Below are 11,388 nucleotides of genomic sequence, written 5' to 3'. Positions count from 1 at the left end.
TCACTAGCAGCATTTATTGAAGAAAATGCACTTATACTGAACATGACATGGCAGATCAGCAAAATGTTTCAAAATTAGGAATGAAATTATTTAGCATACAAATTATTTATGTTGTTCGCACATTTTTGTTGATTAGGCCTATAAAGTTTTGCTATACCTGGCCGCAGGACCTAGCAGTAGGCCTAACATGAATGTAACTTCGCCATGAACACTATAGACATTACAGCCAATTTCAGAGAGGCTACATTCAATTCCTGATATTCAGATTGTTTTCTCGATAAAGTTTAGCTGATGCCATATATGTCCTCAGAAATAAGACATTCTGAGATTTGATGTTGTTGTTCTACAGTGTGGTAGACTCGGTCTAGACTCTTACCTTCTCACCAAGCTTGATTTGGATTCTGATTTTCCTGCTGTAAACCCTCAACACGTTATCCACCTCTTTAAATCACCAATTTCATTGTCTTCCACGACAGAGCATGGCAAAATCACTCCTCTCACATCACTCTCACGTAAAATTAATTTGGCATCTGTCAAATCGCTCAAGTACCGACCCCAGCTATCCCCCACAATGCATTACAGTAAACAAGTGATGACATAGTTATGCTTGGGGGCTATTGACCTAATCAGCACATCTTTGGACTGTGGGAGGACACCAGAGTGCTTGGAGGAAATCCACACACACACAAGGGAAGAACATGCAAACTTCTCACAGAAAGACCCCAGATGACTGCAAGGTTAGGACCCAGAACCTTCTTGCTGTAAGACAACAAGGCTAACCATGCACTATCATGCTGCTCCAAGAAGAATATCAATCAAAATAAACAAATAACTAAAACTGCCACATTGTAATCAAAGTGATTAAGTGATAAGACATATGAGTCAAGATTTCTTTTTATAATATCTGGGCATCTTAGCTGAAGTGATCTGGGGGGGAAAACAACAACGCAGAATTACTGCCTGTAATGATGCTGCATCTTCCTGTTTTACTTCTTTAGTTATTTGACTATAGAATAGTTTGGTGAATACATTTATCAGAATTATTAGAATTTAAGAGAATAAGAAGAAATAAATAGTATATGTAATGTTAACTCAGAGTTGACGGAACTAAGAATTTATAAATGTTGATATATTGTTATCCTTGTGTTTCAGCTCGCCGTGGTTGTAAAGAGTGATTATTTGAGTTCCTGTAGCCTTCCTGTTGGCTCAAACCAGTCTGGCATTTCTCCTCTGACATCTCTCATTAAACAAGGTATACTACTGCTGACTGGATTTTTTTTTTTGCACCATTCTGTATAAACACTAGTGACTGTTGTGTGTGAAAATTCCAGCAGATCAGCAGTTTCTGAAATACTCAAACCAGCTTGTATAGCACCAACGTCCATGCCACGGTCAAAATTACAGATATCACATTTTTTCCTCATTCTGATGTCTGATGGGAACCTTTACTGAAACTTCTGACTTATATGATTTTAGCCATAAGTTTATGCAATACCCTACTGCTGCATGTTAAGCCTGATTGGATAAATCCATTAATTAACAGGGGTACAGATATTCCTGTAAGGAAGTGGACAAAGCTGCACACATCTCTGTTACCGTACATTCATCACCATGGGGGAAAACCAAAGAGTTTTCAACAAGACACGAGCTGCTCCCAACCCTACACAAGGCATGTAATGAATATAAAATGTGCAGTTGAAAGCCCAATGAGGTTTAAAAAAAAAGTTGAGAGTTCAAGATTCGAGATAATGTGGGCACACATTCAGAATTGCACAATGGAACTGATTCTAGGTAATCAGATCAGTGCTGTTCAATCACAGAGTGGCAAAGCTGCTTGTAATGTGGGACACTCGGATAACAAATGAGTGATGGCCCATATTTACCACTTTCCTTGATTTACAAGACAGCATCCAGTCCATTTTGTTTAACCTGCCATAAATCTGGAGCAACATTAATGACATGTAAGTACAGCATAGCACTTATGAAAATACACTGTAAACTATGAGCAAGCTTATAATTAATTAAACTTATGAAGAGAATGTTTCAGGCACTCAATCAATATATACCAGGCTGCACATTAAGGGTGATATTAGTCACTTTAATTGGTGTCTCTCTGTGGTGTATTTTTTAGGAGAAAAAGTTATGATAGCATTTATTTTTCTCACCATTGCTGTCTTTTTACAAAAAAAGAGGCAGCTTATTTGTTTCCCAGGATATTATTGCCTACAAATTTTAATTTTTAATGGGTTATTTTGTCTACAAGCCCCATTTCCAGAAAAGTTGGGATATTTTCCAAAATGCAATAAAAACAAATATCTGTGATTTGTTCATTCATGTGAACCTTTATTTAACTGACAAAAGTACAAATAAAAGATTTTCAATAGTTTTACTGACCAACTTAATTATATTTTGTAAATAGAAACACAGTTAAAATTTTGTGCCTGCAACACACTCAAAAAAGTTTGGGCAGAGGCATTATTACCACTGTATTACATCATCTTTCCTTTTAATAACATTTTTTTAATCTTATGGGAACTGAGGATACTAATTGTTGCAGTTTTGAAATTGGAATTTTTGTCCATTCTTACTTGATATAAGACTTTAGCTGCTCAACAGTCCATGATCACCGTTGTCTGATTCTCCTCTTCATGATGCACCATACATTTTCAATAGGAGACAGATCTGGACTGGCAGCAGGCCAGTCAAGCACATGCACTCTGTGTCTACAAAGCTATGCTGTTGTAGCCTGTCCAGAATGAGGTCTGGCATTGTCCTGCTCAAATAAGCATGGACTTCCTGGGAAGAAACATTGCCTTGATGGCAACATATGTCTCTTGAAAATCCCAATATACGCCACTGCATCAATGGTACCTTCACACACATGCAACTCACCCATACCGTGGGCACTGATGCCCCCATACCATCACAGATGCTGGCTTTTGCACCTTTCTCTGATAAAATACTGGATGGTCGTGTTCACCTTTGGCACTGAGAACTCAGTGTCCGGTTTTCCCAAAAACAAGCCGAAATGCAGACTCATCTGACCACAGCACACGTTTCCACTGTCTTTCAGTCCATCTGAGATGAGTTTAGGCCCAGAAAAATCAGCAGCATTTCTGCATAGAATTGATGAATGGCTTCCTCCTTGCACAACACAGTTTCAGGTTGCATTTCTGAATGCAGTGGCAGATTGTGTTGTGATAATAATTTTCCAACGCACTCCTGAGCCCATGTGGCTATATTTGTTACATTTACATGATGGTTTCTCAGGCAGTGGCATCTGAGGGCTTGAAGGTCACACACATTCAGAGTGGTTTCCGACCTTGCCCTTTACGCACTGAGATGTCTCCAAATTCCCTGAATCTATTCACAATATTATGTACTGGAGATTTTGAAAGACCTACAATCTCTGCAATTTTGTGTTGAGAAATGTTCTTTTTGAACTGACTAGCAATTCCCTCCCAAATTTTGGCACAAAAGAGTGAGCCACGACCCACCTTTGCTTGTGAAGACTGAACCTTTGGTGCATGCTCCTTTTATAACAGGTCATGTTACCAAGTTATCTGCTTTTTGTGTAATCTTTCAAAAGGGTGTAACATGAATATTCTATAAACTTTTCAGTCTTTTCAGTCTCTGTCCCAGTTTATATATATATATATATATATATATATATATATATATATATATATATATATATAAAATTTATTTATTTATTTATTTTTGCGTGTGTTGCAGGCATCAAATTCAAACTTCTTTTATATTTACAAAATACAATTAAGTTGGTCAGTAAAACTACTGAAAATCTTTTCTTGTACTTTTGTCAGTTAAAGAAAGATTTCATGTGATTTAACAAATCACAGATTTTTGTTTTTATTGCATTTTGGAAAATATCCCTACTTTTCTGGAAATGAAGTTTGTATTTTTAAAAATGTGAAAAATGTTACAACTGACCCCCTTCTATAAAACGGTTAATGCAACAAAATATCAGAAAATATTATACAAATATGATGAATATCATTTGCCATTCAATATTGGTAAAAGTTTTCCATTTATGATCATCAACATCTTGCATCAGTTGTAGCACTACAGGATTTGCATCAACTGTGTTATGTAGAGTAAATATTATTAAAAACTATAAACTCACTCAGTACAGTATGTGACTATTTGCCATTGCGCTGTTTCCTGTGGGTGTCTTCCTTATTCAGGCCTGAGGATAAGGTGCAGTATCATTTGCTGTTTATAAGAGCTTATAACTCTTCTGACTGAGATCCAGTTCATCCCACTGATGATTAGAGCATTCTGGGTCTTGTGTCTGAAACTGCAAGATCGACTTTAAATGATTCCAGAAGTGAAACATTATTTTCAGTTCAGAAGAGTGAAATTCATCACTGGATAAATTTGTACCAAAATTACAGTTAATGCTCAGTGCTTAAACATAAGTAAGTGCCGTGTGCTGCTTCTGATGTAACTGAGGAGTGTAACAGGTCATAATGTGTCTCTCGAAAACTCCTCCTATTAAGGAAGTGCCAAGTCTGACACGACTGAAGTCCTTCATTAACAGCCTGCAGTGGTCTGCTCTGGTGAGTTGAGATTTATTCTCAGTTTATGGAGAAATCTGTCTCATTTTCAGCACAGTGAAAGGAAGTGATGATTAACTGAACCTACAAAGTCATCTATTTAGCTTTAAAGAAACCTGAAATCAGGGTGTGATTACTTTTCACAGAAGTGAAATTGAAACTCTGAGCATTTGGACGAGAGATAACAACAACAGCAGCAAAAGAAATGGCTTCTAAGTTTTCAGAGGAGGATTTCTCCTGTCCTGTGTGCCGTGAAATCTTCACAGATCCTGTTGTTCTGCACTGCAGTCACAGTGTGTGTAAAGTGTGTTTGCGGCAGTTCTGGGAGACCAAAGGATCCAGAGAATGTCCTCTTTGTAGGAGGAAGTCATCTGTGGCTCAGCCTCCCATAAACCTGGCCTTAAAGAACCTGTGTGAGACTTTCTTACAGGAGAGAAGTCAGAGATCTTCATCAGGGTCTGAAACAGTCTGCAGTCTGCACAGTGAGAAACTCAAACTCTTCTGTCTGGATGATCAACAGCTGGTGTGTTTGGTGTGTCAGACTTCAAGAAAACACACCAACCACAAATTCTGCCCCATTGATGAGGCAGTAACAGACTGTAAGGTAAATGAAATGGACATATGAACTCATGGGTCACATGTGAACAAATGCTGCTGTTCATAATTATGACAATTACTTTGTAATCAATTTAGTTCATCTGAGTTCAAATAATATTTAAAACACAAAGACTCCATGCAGCGTGTTAATTTATTTCAGGAGAAGCTCAAAACTGCACTGAAGCCCCTACAGGAGAAACTGAAGGTCTTTAAAGACTGTAAACTGAACTGGAGTCAGACTGCAGAACATATAAAGGTTACAATCAATAACATGGGTTTGATATTCTAATTATATTTTGCTTCATTGCATATTCAGTTATATTTCACTTGATTTTCTCTTCACTGCAGATTCAGGCCCAACACACAGAGCGTCAGATTAAGGAGGAGTTTGAGAAGCTTCACCAGTTTCTACGAGATGAAGAGGCAGTCAGGATCACTGCACTGAGAGAGGAAGAGGAGCAGAAGAGTCAGATGATGAAGGAGAAGATTGAGAAGCTGAGCAAAGACATATCCTCTCTTTCAGACACAATCGGAGCCGTAGAAGAGGAGATGAGAGCTGAAGACATTTCGTTCTTAGAAGTGAGGGTCATTTAGTCAGTATTTATACTGTGAGAAAGTAAAACTTCTTTTCATCATCAGAAACATCATATTTCATTGATGTAAAAATGTAAATCATATCCACTGATATTTGCTTTGTTGTTTTACAGAACTACAAGGCCACAGTGAAAAGGTGAGTGATGTGCTTCCCGTCTCTCTCATTCTCTGTGTTTCTGAATCCAAACCCACAGCAACACTGACTCCTGAATGTTTTTGCAGAGCCCAGAGCACACTGCAGCATCCAGAGGAGCTTTCAGGAGCACTGATCCATGTGGCAAAACATCTGGCCAACCTGCAGTTCAGAGTCTGGGAGAAGATGCAGTACACCATCCAATACAGTAAGACTCTTAACTGTGTGTGTGTGTGTGTGTGTGTGTGTGTGTGTGTGTGTGTGTGTGTGTTGAAAATAATTTTTTTTTATTTTTTTCTGTTTTTCTGCCTTTGTTAGTATCCCTAATGTGGCCATTATCATATGATTCATTTATATACTGTTTTGGAATTATTATTATTATTATTATTATTATTATTATTATTATTATTTTGTTTATTTTTATTTTTTTATTCATCTTTCATGTTGAACTCATGTAATGTAAGGGAAGTTTTATTTTGAAAAGCTTCTATTTCTATTAGATTGTTCAGTGTTTGAAGTGTGAGCAGAGGGACTGAGTGAAAAAAATGGAGCATTTCAGCAGCTTACAAAAGTTTTAGAGTTACAGTCATCAAGATTTTTGTATTTGTTTAAATTACAAATGTAAACAAAGGACACAAGGCATGTTATTAACTTATTCATGTTTATTAATGAACTTTGTAATTACAGTTATCATTTCTTTGGTTTTGGCAAATGTTAGCTAGTTCCATACTAATGTAATGATTAAATTAGATGAATAAACAGGTGGGTGTGTGTGTGTGTGTGTGTGTGTGTGTGTGTGTGTGTGTGTGTGTGTGTGTGCGTTTTCAGCACCTGGAACTCTGGACCCCAACACTGCTCATCCTGTACTCATTGTATCTGATGATCTGAAAAGTGTGAGACGCAGCGATGAGGAACAGAAACTTCCTGATAATCCAGAGAGATTTGATGAATATCGGTGTATCCTGGGATCTGAGGGCTTTAACTCAGGGACACACTGCTGGGATGTGGAAGTTGGAGACTGTACACGGTGGTTTGTGGGTGTGATGACAGAATCTGCTCAGAGGAAGGGGGAGATCATCTCCAGAAGTGGAATCTGGTGTGTGTGGGATTATGATGGTAAATATTTCGCAGTTTCTACACCACATGCATTCACTCAGCTCTCAGTAGCACAGAAACTCCAGATGATCAGAGTGAAGCTGGACTGGGACAGAGGAAAACTGTCATTCTCCGACCCTCTCACTAACACACACTTGCACACTTTCACACGCATATTTACTGATAAATTACTGCCAATCATGAATGTTAATGGTTCCCTAAAGATCCTCCCACTTGAGTGAAATCAGATCAGTCAGCATTGATGTTGTTTTATTCCAGTTCATTCATAAAATACTGCAGATTAAAAGATTACTGTTCTTTGTTTAAGTATCATCGCCCCCCCCCCCCCCCCCCGAAACCCTGTATTGACAGAATACCTTGAAATAATGAATTTACTCAAATAATAAGATGTCTTAAAATATATTATTATGATATGTTTTGAAAGTATGACGAAGTCAAAATAATAAGTGAAATATTGACACACTGTCTTTAAATAACAAGGTATTAACTCAAAATAATGACTTAGCATTTAATTAAAATCACAAAAGAGTGTTTAAATGCAGAATGAGCTGAAAAGATTATTTAATTTATTGATGTATTTTAAATAGTTTTAAATAAACTGAGATTTTGAAAGCTCATGTATTTACTGTATTTGTACTTGTTAGCGTTTGCTGTTAATCTTGGATGAAATGTTTAGCTGTGTGTGTGTGTGTGTGTGTGTGTGTGTGTGTGTGTGTGTGTGTGTGTGTGAGAAACTGTGCAGTGGAGGAGAATTCAAGCTCTAAGTTTCCCTCCACCAGCAGTTTGTGGTTTTGTAAAGATCAGATGGATTTGTATGTTAATGCTGCATTAGGTGATGATTCACAAGTTCAAATCAATTCTGAGTGAAATAAATTAACTTTGTTCATTCTGATATTAAACACTGTTAATCTGCATAATGGGACAATTAAAATATGCACAAATAAATACATCTGTAATCTGTGTAATGTTTATTCTTAATAGTTAAAATGTTAATGACGTGGACAGTTATATATTTGTACAGATGTGTGCAGTGGTTGTTGTTATTTTCATGATTAGTATCAGGGATGTGTTCAGTTTAATGTGTGTGTAAGTGATCACTGAGAGGATGTGGAAGAGAGAGAGGCAGGTGAGAGAGTCAGTCATTAAAGGTGTTAAAAGCAACAATTTTCTCAATGTTCTCTATTGTCATTTAACTTCAAGTGATATTTAACAATCAAACATTATCCCTGGCTGCTGTATCATGTGGGTCAAAACATGACAAGATCTGTCTCGTCTCCTTCGACTGAAAACACAAACTCCCACTTCCATGATTCTCAAAAGTCCAGACCACATCACATTCACAATCACTCGATTTCAATTAATCACTGTGAAATCTCACACTTGGTCTTTACTCGGGACGTTAGTGAGCTGCTTATTCTGTGTTTGATATCCTGGTTTGTTATCATTATCGAGTCTCTCCCTGTCTATTTGCTCATCACCTGCACTGTGCCTGCTCGATGGTTTTTAAGTTCACTTTGTCCTGACAAATTTTCTGCCTCAAAGTGTTTTAATAAAACCGAACATTTTAACCCAACCTGTATATCCAGAACTGCGCACAAGCCTTTTTTCCCCACAACTTTAATCTGGATTATATTTGATGTGTAATTACACATACGCGTGACAAGTGTCAGTTTCAGTTTTACTTTTCCAGCAGTTTCTTCGAGATCCAGACTTGTGTGTGTTGTGTAAAAACAAATCATATATAAAACTGTAGTTTGACTTCTCACACACATCTGGACCTTTATCTAATGTTTGATTAGTTCAATATTAGTGTCTCATCTCATTATCTGTAGTCGCTTTATCCTGTTCTACAGGGTCGCAGGCAAGCTGGAGCCTATCCCAGCTGACTACGGGCGAAAGGTGGGGTACACCCTGGACAAGTCGCCAGGTCATCACAGGGCTGACACATAGACACAGACAACCATTCACACTCACATTCACACCTACGGTCAATTTAGAGTCACCAGTTAACCTAACCTGCATGCCTTTGGACTGTGGGGGAAACCGGAGCACCCGGAGGAAACCCACGAAGACAACATACAAACTCCACACAGAAAGACCCTCGCCGGCCACGGGGCTCGAACCCGAACCTTCTTGCTGTGAGGCGACAGCGCTAACCACTACACCACCGCAGGGGCGCAGATAGGATTTTTGAACTGGGGGGGACTGAGCTGTAAGCAAATGATTCCATTTTGTGTATATATGTGTGTATATATACCGTATTTTCTGGACTATAGAGCGCACCTGTATATAAGCCGCATCCGCTCTATTTTAAAAAAAATTTAAAAAAAAGATATACAAGCCGCACCGGGCTATAAGCCGCAGATATCTATGTTGAAAAATTAGATATTTACTGCATGTACAGAACGATTTTGTACTGTAAATGTACATGTATGTACCTGAACAGATTCTTTCCGAACAGTGCCTTTTAACACGGCAGCAACTTTGCTGATTAAAACGGAACAGAACCAAGAGAAAATAACCAGTATTTATTTACCTTCATTTCTCCTGTGTTTGAAACCACAAGTCACTTTAAGCATCTTCGCTGGATTTGAAAATAATTACCAGTTAGTAATTTGTCATGCGTGTTCTATCTGCTAAAGATCTGCTAATTCTTCTTTGCATTGATTTGTCGTCTATCTTATTTTTGATTCTACTTCCGGTTAGAGCGCCCCTAGCGGTGGAAGAAAAATCCACAGAATAGCCGCACCTTTGTATAAGCCGCATGGTTCAAAACCTAGGAAAAAAGTAGCGGCTTATAGTCCAGAAAATACGGTGTGTGTGTGTGTGTGTGTGTGTGTGTGTGTATATATATATATATATATATATATATATATATATATATATATATATATATATATATATATACACACACTACTGTTCAAAAGTTTGGGGTCACTTTGAAATGTCCTTATTTTTGAAAGAAAAGCACTGTTCTTTTCAATGAAGATCACTTTAAACTAATCAGAAATCCACTCTATACATTGCTAATGTGGTAAATGACTATTCTAGCTGCAAATGTCTGGTTTTTGGTGCAATATCTCCATAGGTGTATAGAGGCCCATTTCCAGCAACTCTCACTCCAGTGTTCTAATGGTACAATGTGTTTGCTCATTGCCTCAGAAGGTTAATGGATGATTAGAAAACCCATGTACAATCATGTTAGCACAGCTGAAAACAGTTGAGCTCTTTAGAGAAGCTATAAAACTGACCTTCCTTTGAGCAGATTGAGTTTCTGGAGCATCACATTTGTGGGGTCGATTAAATGCTCAAAATGGCCAGAAAAATGTCTTGACTCTATTTTCTATTCATTTTACAACTTATGGTGGTAAATAAAAGTGTGACTTTTCATGGAAAGCACAAAATTGTCTGGGTGACCCCAAACTTTTGAACGGTAGTGTGAATACATGTTATTTCACCTCCCTCACTGCCATCACCAGGAACTACCTGCAGGCCAGGACAATGATAACATTTTAACATAGCCTATGGAAATCCAAAGTTTACACATTATCATCACGCACAGAAATTGCAAAACTGCAAAACTAGTTTTAAAACCGCTAAGTTCCAACTGTTAAACATAGCGAGAGGCTGGGCTACGTGTGTGTGTGTGTGTGTGTGTGTGTGTAAAGTGTAAACCAGTGCATCCTGACTTTCTAACTATGCCTGTGTGTTGCGTGAGCGGCAGTCAGTCAACAACTCTTCACAAAGTTTCCTTATGAAACAATATGCTCGCTGAAATTATGGCAGGGAACGCCAGATTAAACATTAAAACTGCCTTCTGAGCACTGTATCTACAGGCTACCACCGAAAGAAGGAGCCTACCAGAAAGGCATCTCTACTCCATACGATTTAACTTTCACTACGACATTACTTTGAACAGACTATCAAAAAATTGCAAGGTGATATGATAAAGTAAGGCACAGTTTACTTACAGTCGTTTTTTTTTTTAAACGATGCAATCGTTTTCTGCCTTTTGGCACCCTTCATCATGCCGTGTTGGGGTCCTGAACTAGGAGGAGCTGTCCCCGATATGCCTGTCAAACTTGTTGTGGGTAACCATAGCAACCAAGCTCGAGCTTGCAACCTGTGCAGTCTGTGCAGTTGCAACTATGTATGTACTGCTGTGCACCTCAATAAAACGAATAGTAATTAGTCTTTTGATTTTTCCGTGAGGTTTGCCTTATGCAAAGAAAGACAGCATAGACTTTTTTTCCTCCCTATAAGTGGGGGGGACCGAACGAGGTGAATTTAAATCTGGGTGGGACGAATCCCCCCCGTCCCCCCCTCTATCTGCGCCCGTGCACCACCGTGCCGCCCAATATTAGTGTATTA

General features: G+C 38.2%; 1 protein-coding gene across 1 annotated transcript; it reads left to right on the top strand.

Moving 5' to 3' along the window:
* Window positions 1-4,541: 4,541 nt before the first annotated feature.
* LOC132891185 (E3 ubiquitin-protein ligase TRIM39-like) lies at window positions 4,542-7,838 on the top strand. Its single transcript, XM_060928651.1, has 6 exons — window positions 4,542-5,181; window positions 5,335-5,430; window positions 5,523-5,753; window positions 5,882-5,904; window positions 5,991-6,109; window positions 6,730-7,838. Exons 1-6 carry the CDS (start codon window positions 4,783-4,785, stop codon window positions 7,236-7,238), a joined length of 1,377 nt encoding a protein of 458 aa, XP_060784634.1. The 5' UTR covers window positions 4,542-4,782; the 3' UTR covers window positions 7,239-7,838.
* Window positions 7,839-11,388: the final 3,550 nt, after the last annotated feature.

The sequence above is a fragment of the Neoarius graeffei genome, chromosome 9 (genome assembly GCF_027579695.1).
Source record: "Neoarius graeffei isolate fNeoGra1 chromosome 9, fNeoGra1.pri, whole genome shotgun sequence".
Lineage (NCBI taxonomy): Eukaryota > Metazoa > Chordata > Actinopteri > Siluriformes > Ariidae > Neoarius > Neoarius graeffei.
This window is presented reverse-complemented; position numbering and strand designations above follow the sequence as displayed.